The sequence below is a fragment of the Epinephelus lanceolatus genome, chromosome 3 (assembly GCF_041903045.1).
Source record: "Epinephelus lanceolatus isolate andai-2023 chromosome 3, ASM4190304v1, whole genome shotgun sequence".
Lineage (NCBI taxonomy): Eukaryota > Metazoa > Chordata > Actinopteri > Perciformes > Serranidae > Epinephelus > Epinephelus lanceolatus.
The window spans coordinates 12,047,836-12,062,897 of NC_135736.1; the positions used below are offsets into that span (position 1 = coordinate 12,047,836).

Genomic DNA, 15,062 nt, shown 5'->3' on the forward strand with positions numbered 1-15,062 from the left:
CTCTTCCTTGTGCATGCACTTCTCCTCATTATACGGGTTCTACAAGCAAGTCAGTGCATTCAGTTGGTTGTTTTGAGTCATTAGGTTCTTTAAATGTATTGTGACAATGTAGAACAAGTTAAGATCCATGAATGTGTAAAGAGACCTGGATACAACATTGGTGGCAGGGCCACATTCATTCTGATGAAAGTTTCTCAGTGGCACAAATGCCGTGTATAAAATTACCCAGATGATCAGCACTGTGCCCACACTGTGTGATCCATAGAGCAGGCACACTAGAGACTTCTGCACGTTGAGTCGCCTACAACTGGTTTCAGGCTCCACTAACCTGAATGGGGATACAATCATTCTCAAATGTTAACGGGCTGAATGGAAAAAATCCCAACAGTGAAAGAAGTCATTTTGGGGGGTTATGATGCTCAGAAAATTGTATCCACTGATTTACAAAGAAAAGTCTTTTCAGGCTGCAGGGCATCAAGTGACAGATTCAGCAGTTGTAATTCCTCTGTTTGGCCACTATGAAAATTGGCTTCAAAGCTCAGCACACTTTCTGGCAGCCTGGTGCTAATCAAGCAGCCATTAACCATCTCAGCTATTTTAAGTCTGAGCAAACTGTCATTTATATTGCACTGCATGTGTGATTTGTCTAGACAGTAGCAGCTTTCATTTATTCTATATTCATAGCTGCACTGTAAAGCTGTACTTGCTTATCAGTAATAGTAATACTAATATGAGCAGTCAAATTTATAAGGGGTGAGGGTGGGGTGGGATCTGAATATGGTTCATCTTGGAGAGATGTCACCCTTAATCAACCCTTGAACACTGCTGATACAACATGACGTGATGGGATTCATTTTGTTGGAATGTCTGTTTCAGTTTTCATCCTGTGTTGTCATTTATAAAGGGTGTTGTATGCCCTCTGAGGGAAACTTGTGATCCTCTTGACTTGATTTGACTACTTTTAAAATAAATAGATGCATTCGTCAGAGTGCTGTTAATAACATCTTGAAACAATTTGCTGAACTCACATTTCTGTTATTTGCACCAAAATATGATGTAAAGAAAATATTAAGGCATGTAATGCTTCATAAAATCACACCATTCAGGTTTTTTTTTTCCTGCAGATATAAAAGGACGAAATGAGAGCGCGTAGTCTTATAATCACCCTCTTATCCCTCTGCTACATTCCTCATTCACTTGCATGGTGTAGTTATGAATGTGTGTTGCTCACTAATTGGATTAGTACTATACATTTTCAAATCCACAACAATGAGGTAAGCCTCCAGCACATGTGTTGATAGATGCACACGTGCACATTCTTGTATTAGTGAATGTTTGCTGGTGTGATCATGGTATGCATATGTGGGCGTGCACAATTGGTGTACTGAGGGTTTTAGTGTGCACGAGGGAGGAGATACAGGCGGCGGAGCTGTAGAGCTGTGAGCAAAGAGATTCCCTTTGTGTTGAGTAAACATCAGTGACCTGAAACAAGACAAGTGTGCATTCTCAGAAATGAGTGTCTGTTATTTGGAGGGCATCCTCAAAGCATTTTGTTAACAGGTATGTGCAATTCTAGTATTCTGTTATTTACTTTGCTTTTATTGAACTTGAAATTCTCCTACACATACATCCATTATATTCCAATCAGGTAAATGTTTACCACAATAGAAATCGACTGTGTGACAGAACTTACTGTGAACAGCCAAGTCCGTGCAGACCAGCTTTTTCTGGTGTTACTTTCTGCCACAATGACTAAAGCATATCAAAGTAAGTGACTGTAAAATGTGCAAAGAACTATGTCAGCAACCATTAGATAGCAGCAGAGCTAATTCTAATTAGGGATGAAGTTGGCTGCATTTATTTAAATTAATTTGCATTTTTGTCAAATGCCCTCAGATCTTTAACAACCTTAGGACACTGCTGACCCCAAAAAAGGAGGGCAAGTTTATTTGTAAGGCCTGTCGCAGATGTATTTTTAATGATGATCATGATTTTGCTGTTCTTTTGATAAAGTGAGCCCCTCTGTAGATAATGAAGAAAACATAAGTCTGTTATGTAATGGGAGTTTTAAGCCGCAATCTCTTGCAACCTCACTTACCCAATGAGAGTGCTGGAGAACCTTTGGTTAAATTCTGCCAACTTTCTCCGAGCATCTCAGAAAATACAACAGAACAGCATGTCTTATTAGATATATAACACCATTAGTTTGTTGAAGCAAATATACATAAGTGAAATATCTCATTAGGGCATGCTAGAGTTTACACCCAGAGTGGTCAGATTACATTACCATACCACAATATCAATGAGGGGCTTGTTTCCCTACTGTAGCATTGCGGGATCATTGTATTAATGGATCTGAACTTGTTTGTTTTCAGCAGGATTTTCAACAGAATCAGCAGATGTGGGTGAGTGAAACCGTTTAAGCAGAGATTTGCAATAGATTTCACTTAAACCATCAGAACAATCGCCTTCTCACTGTGGCAAAATGCTCATTTTGACGCTCTGTTTCACAAGGACACTTCACATTGAGAACTCTGAATCAGTGAGTGACATATAATGCTACCTTTATGAATTGCATGAGAGTGAGTCTGTCAACATGTGGTCTATTGTTTAACAGTGCCAGTGGTAGTTTACCCAAGTAATACCTGAATATATAAAGTCCAGTTATTTTCTGTATCTGGAGTGTCTATCAATAAAACCTAAGCAATGGTTAAGGTTCAGTCTCATTTAGACACAGTGATAACTGTGTGGGAATGCCATCGGTCTCATTCTCACTCCCACTCACATCTCATGAGAAAACGGCCAGTCTGACAGCAGCCAGGGTACGTTCAGAGTCAATAAGCTGTTTGTTCATCATGCAGAGACAGGACACTATATTCATGTTTTTACACAGTGGCACAGTCCCCCTTAATCTTACATTCTGTTCCTTTAAAAGAGTTTGAAATGTTAACAACCAGTATTACTCTATGCCCATCAGATAATTAGTGATATTAATTGTAAATCAAGAAACAAAATGATGTGATTCCTTAACTCTCATATTGACATAGTTTTCAACTAGCCTATGCACTTCAACAGCACCATAGAATTCCTGAAATTCAGTTACGGCTTTTTGTTTTGGTGTGCCACCTTAAGATTTTCAGTGTCCCCATCTGGCCATCCCTGTGGAAAATTTCTGGGGCACCACTGTTTTTACAACAGAAGATATTGTTGAAATGAAATGACAGCAATACAGTTTCACCAATGACAGTGAGACAGTCACCAGTCACTCACTAAACCAACAACTGTTCATTGTGTCTGTCTTAGCTCCCATGACTCACTGCCTCATCCTAATTTACCCAACTTAGGCCATGTTGTTCTGCTGTGGTGCCTACATGTTCTGCCATCATTGTTTCATCAGTGTTCCCCATCCGTCCTGCCATGTCATGCTGTCAGTCCCTATTATCTCTACATGAAGGGGGAGCTGTACCGTGACTATCTATTGTATCTGTCCATCCATCCTAAATCATCATCAGAGACTAGTCGTCTCCCAGTGCTGTGATCTATGTCCCCCTTAATGATCAGTCACAGTTGGAGTCCAGCCAGAGTGGCTTGGCAGGAATCAACATAGATGGGCATGAGCGTTTGTGAAGAAGAACAACAACAGAGGAGTTTTGTGTGCATGTGTGTGTGTATAAGGGATGTGGGGTGGGCAATAATATTGATACAGGGCAAGTTTGAACTAATGACCAGAGAGACAGTGTGTGTATTGAAGAAGAAAAGAGGAGCTGGACTCTGCTTTAGTCACCCTGCAGTCAATCCTATTGTTATTTCAGATTGTGTGTGTGCTCTATGTGTGTGCGGTGCTGAGCCATTCCCCAGCCTGTAAGCAGATTACAGAAAGGTGTGTTCAGCAGAAAACTTTATACGTTGCACAGCGGAGTACAGTAGCTACTACCTTACAGCCAAAGCCCAGCACAAAGTTATAAACTGGCTGCCTGTCATGCAGGAACAAGAGCACTCAGCTTCTGCTATTAAAAAGACAGGGCACAAACACAACACACATCCACTGGATTGCTCTAATCTTGCACCAGCTACCACAGTTCTTTGCAAAAAATACACAAATGGGTGACAAGTTAAAAGAAAATCATAAAGTGTCATATGGTGTTTTGCTACCACAAGCTCCAGACAAGATGAAAAGCAACTGTTTGTACTATTCTTTATTCATTTTGTATTTTCAACATTTCTTTTTAAATGTCAGTTCCTATTCTACTAGTTGCAGCGTTGCAATGCAGGTTGATTGAGGTTTGAAAACAAAAACGGAAACAAAGCACTTAGCATTTCAAAACTATTCCACTCTAAATGTCACAGTAAATACAGTTTGATGGTTAATCATCTTGGAAATACTACAGCAAGTCATTTCATCTGCGTCAAAATAACGGGGTATAAACGGGTGGCGATGTTTATTGAGAACTGTGTTAATCACTCGGTTGTTCCCCCTTTCCCCTCTGTGTTCCTCTGCTTTCACTCAGACTGACTGGCTGGAGGCCGAACATCCTGACTGCTCTAAACGCTTTTACATCAGCAGACTTGTCACCATGGCAACAAAGCCCGTGGCCTGCCAGGAACAGGGTCATGTCAACTCACAAGATGAGTGGGTCAATGAGTTCTGGGCACAAGGTGAAGTGGGTGCAACCATGAGCCACAACTCCCCTTGGCGAGACAGAAAGGCTCCTAGGGCAGAACCTGAAGAGGATATGGACGTCCTGGAGCCTGGAGCTGAAGAGGAAACGCTGGAAGGGGACCAAACACTCTCAAGAACCAAAACAGCTGATACTACTGAATGGGAAAATCGGGAATCAACAAGAATTAGTCTGTCCTCCTCCAGGGAGACGCAAGAGATGGTGACAGAATCGGAACAAGTTGCCCAACTATCACAGGCTCAAGAGGAATCTAAAAAGTCTGTTGATCCATATGAGGATGCTTTCCCACCTCCTCCTCCTCCTCATCCCCTTAGTGCTTCATCAACAAATGAATGTTTTGAGAAAGAGAGTTTTTCCAGCCTAGAGGGGGAGGAGTGGATCAGCGACACTGAGATTATATCAGACCCAACAGAAGACCTTACGCCTTCCAATGAAAATAGTCAAGAATGGCCTCACACGCCGCTCCTCGCTGAGCCAGTAAATACTGAGGTAGAGTCATCATCTGAGGAGATGATGGGAGATAATATGACAACAGAGGACAATCAGCTGCACATCTCACCAGATGGTTTTGACAACAGTGAGCTTGAAAATAATGTGCCTTGGGCTGCAGCTGCTGGAATAAATAAAACTGCTCATCATTCTCCCTCTGACAGAAACAGCTCAGATGATCTATATACTGTGTGCTCTCCTCCTTTTGCTGATGAAAGTGAGGCAGAGGAGGAAGTGAGCAGTGATATAATGTCTTGTCAGCAGCAATGGACTACACTGAATATCAGAGGCAAGACTTTCCAACCCTCATATTCTAGCAATATTTCAGTTTCCATTGCACTAGATCCAACATCAACTTTTCCTGAAGTTCCTTCAGCCAAACAGCAGGAGGAGCTGTTAACCCAGAGACAAAGTCAAATTGCCCCCAGGGGAGCAAACCAGGAAGCTGCACAACAGGTGCTTGGCCAGAGCTCTTCACCTTTGTCGGCTGTTGCCATGGAGCTGTCCAATCAGGGCGGGGCAATTTCTCAAGGCTCTGGTTGTGTTATAGCTGTGAGAGAAAGGCACAGCAGGGCGGGGGGGAGGACAGAGGGAGAAAGCAAGCAAACAGGTGGCGAGGGAGGGCAGAAGGAGTGTGGACTTGAGAGGAACAAGGCGGTTGAGCAGCAGCACGGCAGAGGACTTTTAAAATTTTCAAAAACAGTCCATACACAAGAGCTGAAGACAGAAAAACACAGCTTTGTGTCTTCTAAACACACCAGGATGGAGAGTGACTCATGCGATGATAGCCAGAGTGACAGTGGAGTTTCAGCAGACTTCTCCCCATGCAGCACTTTGGAGGGCAACACCACCATCACTACAGGTACCCCAGCACCTGCACTTAAAGAGACTCCCATTGAGAGGGAGATCCGACGGGCTATAGAGCGTGAGCACAGCCTGAGAAGGTCCAGGGGGCTTCCAAACCCACCCACCTCCCCAGAGTATGTAGAGATCCCTTTAAGGAAAACTGTTCTCTGCCAGTCAATAACTGCTAAGTCTGAGAGGTGTCAAGGCAAAGACAGGCAGTTTGCAGGCAAAAAGATGCAGCATGACATCCATGCGGAGGTCCAGAGGGAGCAGGATCTGGTCAAGCTTGGGAAAGTTCCAGGTGTCTACGACAAAGGCACTGTACGCCAACTCAAAGAGAGGAAACAGCTTTTTGAGGCCTTTCAGAAACCCAATGACTCAACTTTGACTGTGCCAGCCAGGAGTAAGACCACATCCTGGTCCTCTGCCAGTGACATTTCAACCTTGGAGGACAACTCATCGCAGGCATCCACCATAGAAGGCTCATATGTGGAGAGGAGCCCCACGCAGAGCCCAAACTTAGCCAAAGGAGGGGGTTCTACTTCTTTAACTCCCCAAGGACCAGGGTTCTCTGAGGGGGCAGCCTGTCAGGTTATCATCCTAGAGAACAATCTGAGTGTCCCAGCACAGAAGCTCTACCACACCAAACCAGAGACTGTCGTCGACTCTGGAAGCCTTAATATCTCATCATCCAGGACAGGAGGACATGGTGGGATTGAAGTGAGAGAGCAGGAAAAGGAGGAGAGGGAAGAGGAGGAGGTGTCACCCAAGGAGAACCCCTTTTTTAAACTGCGCTCCTCAACAAATGGAGTTAAAGTGGAGCAGGACATCCGGGAGGCCCAAGAGAGGGAGAAGGAGCTTCACAAGCAGAGGATCAGTCTGTATGGGGGCACAGAGGGTGCAAAAGGAGGGGGGGTAGGAGGAGGAAGAGGAGGGGGAGAGAGGCCCGTCAGCACAGAAGGAAAGAGTCCCACGTTGTCCTTTTCTTCACTGAATGGACTGGCTGTTCCTGACTCACCTGGCTCATCATCCAGAGGGGGTACTAGACCCACAGCAGGTTAGTGTAGCGCTAAGTTTAGACTAGAGCTAAAAGTGTGTGTGTTGCAGGGTTTGATTGATTCTGCTTTCGCCCACACAGACAATGTGTTTGTGTGTACAGATGCTTGTGTAGGGGTTTGTGTGCAATTTTTTATATCTGTGGTGAGATGATGAAAACCCCCTGAAACAGCCCAGCGAGCACATTATTTCATTTTTCTCATGGTCAGTGGAAAACCTCAAAACAGCTTCCGAAATCAGTGTTAGCTGTTATGAGCAATAATTTTGCACTGGAGACCATAAGCTGGCCGACAAGAAAATAAAAGTCTGTAACTCCACAATAAATAAAGCATCTAGTCTGTCAGATTAATTGCAAGAGCTGAGGTGAAAAAAGTCCCGAGTCATATCTCGACACTTTATTGTGTCAGCAAGAAGGGAGTGCGTTGGGAGAGTCCAATTTCGGGATGAAGCATTCAAAAAGTGCAAACAACTTGGGTTTTTTTTAGTTCTCAGAGTGATAAAGAGTTAGAGACTTATGACAACAAGAGCAAATGTGAAGTACAGTGTTGCCAATAAGCCTACGGAGAGGACAAGTTATTAATATGCATCTCTGGTATTTTTTAACTTTGCTGGCATTGTGTGCATATCATGTAGCAGCGATTCACAACCAGGGATAGGAAGACTGCGTATTTGCTCAACTAATTAATATCTCTCTATATAGATATGTATATGAATTACAATTTGATTAACATATACATCCACATGTTGAGTCAAATGTAACACCTGAACATGTTGCAATTGAGTATTTGAAAGAAAAGTAGCCAGCGAGCAGAGAAGGACAGTCAGCAGAACAGTTAGATAAAATCAGCTGAAACAGATACGGTAGTTAAAAGTGATGAATAAATAGCTTAAGTGTAGCACAAATTGAGATGTGTGCAAACATGGCCTAAACATTAACCACTGGAGTTAAATTGTATTAAAGCAACTTTTCTATAACTAAGTGTTAATTAACGTCTTGTTCAAAGTAAATTCAAATAAACACATTTGGAACATGAAGGGTGGTGTCGATGAAGGGGTGCTCGAGTTCATCTGGCAGGTCTGAGGGGTCCATCAGATAACAGACTACTGTACAATATGTTTGTGTGCATTATATTGGCAAGATAGGTTGTGTTTTTTTGGTGTATATGAATGACAGTGTCAGTGTCAGTCATTATAGGCAGTGGCACTCCCAAGAGGGGGCAAGAAGGGGCCATGGCCACCCTGATACAGTTCTATGGGTACCCACAAGTCTCCTCTAAACTTTTGAAAGCTTGTTCCCAGTAAGTGTTTGTTCCTCTCAATCAATGTACTTCCTCAAATTAAAGCTGTATGTTTGTCTTTTTAAGGAAAAGTGAAACCAGCCTATTGAAAAACAATGAATTGCCTAACATGCTTAGATACATGACAGATTAAAACAGGATTGTTCTGGAACTCAAAATGTTAGCTGTACAGGTATTACACTGAAGTAGCATAATCGAATTCTTGAAATCTAGTTATGGCTTTTGGTTTTGGTGTGCCACCTTAAAGATGTCCCGTGGCCCCATCTGGCCACCCACATGAAAAATTTCCTTTGATGCCACTGATGATGTCCAGTTTATAGTAAATTCAAATGAACACATTTGTAAAGTGATGGGTGGAGTAAATGAAGGGGTGTGGGTGTATCAGACAACAGACTGCTGTACAGTATGTTTGTGTGCATTGCGTTGGCAGGAAGGGTTGCCAGTGTATTGTTGTGGTGGCTGTATGTGAATGACAGTGTCACCAGTCATTGTAGGTTTAACAACTGTGTGACAAACCAATCAGGGTTTGCATCTACGGGACATGAATGACCATGACTCAGTGCTGGGAAACAAACATTGGTGTATTGTTTTATAGACAAAGCGTTATGCAACCTTTTTCATATTCCTCCTTTATTCCTGGAGCCTACTTTTTGTTTCTCTTTCACCAAGTTCATGTCGTATCACACACATTTCATTTGCTTAATTCCCACTGCGTTCCTCTCCGCTGCTTCATGTTCACTTTTAATTTGAGGCTTTATTGCTTACACTGTAGAGCACAAACAAAACCCAGGAACACCTTTGCCTCATTGCTACCCCGCTCTCTCTCATCCTGCCTGCACCCCCACTTTTTATTCTTTGTCTCTATTGCAGCACGCCAGTCAGTTGGCAAGTTCGGCATGTGGCCCCCGGCCCAGGCTGAAGAGGAGAAGATTAACCGACCGGAGGTGAGTCAGCATTGTCAGTCATCCTATTGCAGTGAAGTTTAGACATTAAAATTTCTTTAATACGACTCCTTGCTGTGATTTTCTGGAAATCTGACCATGTGGAAAAACACCAGGCCTCAGAGTGATATTAATTAAGTATTTTTTGCTTTATAAGATTAACACACTCACCCTACCTATCAGGCACACTTGGTATAGGACATGTAAATGTAGGCAAATCACCCTTCTGTGTCGTCCTCGAGTGAAGCTAAAAGGATATCAGGTTCCACAATTACAAAGCTTCTTCAACTGAGACACATATAAATTGCAATGTCGTTTTGGGGGTGCAGTTTCTCTCAGCAGCATGAATATGAACGCATGTTTATAACTGCACTGGATTGTAAAGGGTCCAATGAAGAAAGGCTCTTGGGAGGATGTCAGCATCTCGTTTGCACCAAATATGGGCCACAGACATCTGATAACATACTGAACACACAGTAAGGAGCTTATCTTTATAGATAAGGGAAGAAGGCAAACAGCCCTGAGACAGAGAGGGAGAGAAAGGCTGAGTTTGTAGAGTGTGTGTGTGTGTGTGTGGTGGGGGGGCAGGATTGTGTGTGTGTGTGTGTGTGTGTGTGTACAGTCAATGGTGGAGAAAGAGGAAAGTCAATTGACAATCTCACTGATTTCCGTTACCTGCCTTGTGGGTCTTGCATCTCTTTGAAACTGCGGTATCTCTGATTAGAGTTGAGTGCTGCTCCGTGGCTTTAGCGCTTTAATTCAGTTTGGCATTGATATGCCGGGTTTTAGCTGCACGCTTTAGTTTGACGTTGGCATTAGCAACGTTTTGCTCTCTTTCCTCTCCCTGCCTTGTGCGTCTAGCCCTCTCTCTCTTTCTGTCTCCCTGCTGGTTGGTTATCAGCTCTCTGCACCAACCTGGGTCCTGATTAGGGTTCAGGAGCAAATGGAGGATTGCAGGAGAAATTGGCCTCAGTTGTTGACTGAGTCACACAGAACACAGCCTTGGATCACAGTCGCATTAACCTCCCTCTGACTTACAGAGCTAATGATGCTCATCCAAAGGGATGTCCTCTAGAGGAAATAATTTCATCCCTCTCTTTATCTTTATGGTCCTTTTTTTGCCCTGTGTTGGCTTATTGATCTTATCTCCTGCTCCCACACATCTGATGTTTCTACTCTTTAATTCTCTTTCTTTTTTCCCCTCCTGCTTTCACATGCAACACTCTGTCTGCCTTCTCTCTTACCTTGCAATCACCACTTACTCCTGCGGTCCCATATTCTCACACAGAGTCCCCGAACCCCCAGACAGAAGACCCCTCTGGTGCAACGCTGGGAGTCAGGCCTAGTCAACGGACACAGCAATGAAGATGACTGAGGAGACAGAGTGCACTGAAGGAGGGATGAAGGTTAACCGAGACCTGTAGTTTTTGGGGTTTTTTTTAAAGTGGAGGACTGAAAGACTGTGAGATGAAAAGGAAAGCAGCCTAAGGAAAGTGGGAGCAGACAGAGGAAGAAAGAGAGAATGTGAAGCGAGAAAAAGGTCAGGGATTGAGGCTTGAAAGGGGGTCAGGAGGATTGGGAGCAAGGAAAAGGATTGATGGTGGACTGAAAACCCCGAAGAGTCAATTCAGCCAGGAGGAGAGAAAAAGAAGGAAGAGGGCCCACCTATTAGTGAATAAGTACTTGGCCTGTTTCTGGTGCTGGAAAACTGTGAGACTAATGAATGTAAAAATGGCACACAAAAAAAAAATAATGACACTGCACTGGAGAAAAGAAAAATGTAAATTCAGTAAGAATGGGATTTTCAAACTTTAATGAAGTTCTTTACAATTTGATTTTTTTTTTAAATTATAATAAGTCGTTATTTGTTGACAAAAATAGATTGAGTGGTACCATAAGCAGCTAGGAGAACAATGTGTCATCACCTGTTTTATGCCTTTAATGATGTCTTACACTGAGTTACTAGTTTATTACACTTGTACAATCTAATGCAATCCCATACAATAGCCATGCAATAAACCCTGCCTTTGTGTAGCTCAGTCTGTTCAGTTTTTATTGACAGTTTCAGGGAGTTGCTGATTCAACTTTGTGGTCATTTTAGAGGCAGTAGTCAGTGTTAGGATTGTATTTGACTGCATTATAATGAATCTCCACTTACACACATGTGAAGGGACAAAAGTTGGAAACACCTCTCAGCATAATGGAGTCCAGTGCAACACCAACACTCACTAAAACATGACCTTCTCCACAAAGAGAATTCATTTCAGCATTTCTGTTTTTGATCATATTGTTGAAGTGTTCCTAATAAACTGGTAACTCAGTGTATATAGGCCAGTAATCGGAAAGATTGTACCAGTTGTAATCCATGAATGACTCCTTCTTTTGTTATGTTTCATGCATCATTCTGAGAGCCAGATCATAGTGCAATAAGGCACCTTCTTCAAAAAGCACAACATTGATCTGGGTTTCAGAGCTGAATGATAGAAAATCATACAAACCTAATGCTTAAATATTATGCTATATGTTGTTTAGACTTGTAATATTTTGGAATGAAAATTGACACAATTAAGGGTCTCTCCTTTATTTTTCTTTTTTGTATATCGAACTGAACAATTATGTGACTGCAAAATATTCAGTTTTAGTCTACTAACGCACGACAGCAGCAGCCTAAAATTAAACTAATTAAGGTTGGTTGAAGTCCTTAATAGAGCCACACATGTGCAGTTTTTCTTTCAGGGCTTGAGTGGTTAGCACATACACACAACTAATACTTATTTTCTTTAAGATAAACTTAATTACAGTAATCCCACATGATGGAAATTCAGTCGTTACAAGACTTAAAAGCAAAGGAAAAGGGGGACAAGTGACAAGAAACAAGATTTTGAAGAAAACAACAAAATTTAAAAATAAGCTAAAATTAAAATGTATAGATATAATACTAGAGACCATCTTGTGATGGGATCACTCCAGCTGCAATGTCCCCTTTTCCTACTTCCTACCCCCCTACTTCTGGCCCCCTTGGTTGGCCCACATCCATATTTCATATCAAACTTCATTTTGATCTGAAGACACCTGTAAATTTTTGTGACTGCATCTTGCACAGTTGTAACGTGATCATGGTGACAAAATCTGTCCCCAGACAGACAGGCAGACATATAAAATGCTCAAAACAGCTTCTGTGAACCCTCAGCATGTGATATCGATACCAAAGGCACCCTTTAGCGTCTTCATGAGCCACACCAGGTTTTCAACTAATTCCACTATAAACCCATCTACAGCAATACTTGAACTGACGCAGTATAAAGAGCGCAAAAGTCTGTGTAGGGTGGAACAGAGGGGAGATGGGTTGGGTCAAACAAAACAGGACTTTCACCCAAGAGACTGCAGTTGGTGTCCAGTGTGAAAATAAAGTCAGTGTTGTTTTAATGTAACTTTATGTAGTTTGCATACAGTCGTGGCACACTGACATCACTCACGTGACATATTATCATCATGTTACATTATTGTTACAGAACCAATGTTCACATTTTAACTCATCATATGATCTTTTTTTTTTTAAACCTAACCAACTAGATTTTTTGCCCAAGACCCACTGTGACAATTTCACAGCATTAACCATGTGTTACAGTGTGTGTTACACAGAAAGTGTGTCACATAAAGGTGCTAAAGGGTGCACCATACTACACTATGAGACGCAGAGGGACGTGACAGAGTTTCGGTATTTGACAACCTGGAGTTAGAGGGAATTGCGTCACTAGGACCACGTTTTGCCATGGTGACACACACACACACACACACACACTCACACACACACACACACACACACACACAAACACACACATACACACACACACACACACACCCAAACACACACAAACTCACAAGGTGAAAACAATACCAGCTGGCACAATGTTGTTGCAGCTTGTAATAAGCTTTATACACTATACACGTTTTGCTTATACAGACACTGTATGTCCATGATGGTCTGCCTCACACTGGTGGTGGTCAAAAAGAAAATGTGTCACCATGGATACAGCTTTGGAAGAAGGTGGAGGCTTTGCCAAAATTAAGCAGCATAATTGCCACAGTGGACCTTTGTGTGTGCGTGCATGTGTGTGTGTGTGTGTGTGTGTGTGTGTGTGCATGTGTGGTGTTTGCATGTGTGTGTAGGTGAGATCAGCAGACCACGCTTTAGTGACCTTCCAATCTCCTGTGAATAATTCATCACCTCATTCTGACTGGACGCAGCCCAGTGACATTGCCAGTACATTATTATGGTGGAGCTGAAGCAACTTAAGTGCTCAAAATTATTAATAAGCTTCATTCCTCACGAGGCAGTTTCCCTCACATTGCCACACTGTCAGGTATAATGATACATCACCAGCAGTCTTGGTATCAGCAAGTGATGTAACACACAGTATGGTTTCTGTTTTGCTACCTAGAAATAATGTCAGAGTCAAAGATTATTTTTTTATGCTCAGATAATCAAATATGGCAGCACATGCAGGGTGGCCACATTGTACTTTCTAAGTGATCCCTCTCTGATATCTAATCTGGCTGCTTGTCAAATGTGGTGACCCAAAAATAAACCTGCACACCTGTCTATCACCTGCTCAGCTGCAGACTCATTTCCATGATATTTCATTATCACCGTCCTCCAAAGTCCTGCTGGCACAAAGTCATCGAAGCAGCATTGTGTGAGACAGTTGGCGTTTGGAGGATTAGCCGGTGCTCTTATGAAGCCTCTTTGTCAAGGGGACAAAAGTATGAGAGGAAGTGAAGAGGATGTGTGTGTGTGTGTGTGTGTGTGTGTGTGTGTCATTTTGGATTTATTGTAATATGTGTATGATATGTGAGTGCCTTTGTGTGCTCAAATGAGTGTGTGTTTGTCGTGTGCGTGTGTGTAAAGATTAGCTCTCCTTCGCAGTGGTGAAATGTTACTAAGTGCATTTACTCAAGCACTGTAATTAGGGATAATTTTAAGGTACTTGTACATGCTTGAGTGCCGCCATTTTCTGTTATTTTTACTTCGCTACATTTTGTAGGGAAATATTTGCAACACTTTATTGTATTCCTTGAAATTAAAGCTCAAATAAAGCCACATAATTATTTATTCATTCATCATTCATTTATCAAACTTTACCTTATGTATGTTACATTGTATGTTCAGTCAGCTGCTGTCATGCACTGTTCTTACATAAACCTACAAAAAGTAATGCACCAGAATTCGTATATGACCTACGTAACCATGAACCAGTATTTCATTTATAGCCCACGTAATCAGACAGCCTAACAAGCTAACAAGAGTGAAGACAGAAGTGGTAAAAAGAGTGAGCAGTCTGGGGTCGTGAATGGGTCAAACAGCACAGGACTTCCCCAGGAGACCAGTGTTTGTGTCCTGTGTGCAACCAAGTAAACGTTGAGTTATTTGAAGGTAAGTCATCACCATGATTCTTTTCCTAAACCTAATTTATATAATTTTACTTCCCTTTACCAATAACTTTCCTTTCATAAACCTATCCTATGTAACTTTACATTAAGTACGTAATTTTACATTAAGTACATAACATAGTGCTTCACGTGAAAATGCCCAACCATGTGTCTTTCCCTAAACCTAACCTACGTAACTTTACTTTTTTAAACCTTACCTACGTAACTTTACATACGTGCTGATGCCCAACAGTGTTTCTTTTCCTAAACCTAACCTACCTAACTTTACATTAAGTATGTAATTTTATGTTAAGTACTGATGG

General features: G+C 42.1%; 1 protein-coding gene across 2 annotated transcripts; it reads left to right on the forward strand.

The window, feature by feature from the left end:
* The first annotated feature begins 100 nt into the window (after window positions 1-100).
* LOC117254968 (uncharacterized) lies at window positions 101-14,419 on the forward strand. Of its 2 annotated transcripts, none has more exons than XM_033623459.2 (4): window positions 101-1,560; window positions 4,509-7,071; window positions 9,239-9,312; window positions 10,598-14,419. In XM_033623459.2, the coding sequence occupies exons 2-4, from the start codon at window positions 4,575-4,577 to the stop codon at window positions 10,682-10,684; spliced, it is 2,658 nt and encodes an 885-aa protein (XP_033479350.2). In that variant the 5' UTR covers window positions 101-1,560; window positions 4,509-4,574; the 3' UTR covers window positions 10,685-14,419. The 2 variants fall into 2 exon arrangements, with proteins under 2 accessions (XP_033479350.2, XP_078021175.1); XM_078165049.1 differs by lacking the exon at window positions 101-1,560 and adding an exon at window positions 2,364-2,405.
* The last annotated feature ends 643 nt before the right edge of the window (window positions 14,420-15,062 follow it).

Bases quoted from the DNA above. Each gene is read 5' to 3' on its own strand.
- LOC117254968 (XM_078165049.1), top strand. The intron at 7,072-9,238 runs GTTAGTGTAGCG...TCTCTATTGCAG, and splicing joins GGGTACTAGACCCACAGCAG to CACGCCAGTCAGTTGGCAAG. The intron at 9,313-10,597 runs GTGAGTCAGCAT...ATTCTCACACAG, and splicing joins AGAAGATTAACCGACCGGAG to AGTCCCCGAACCCCCAGACA.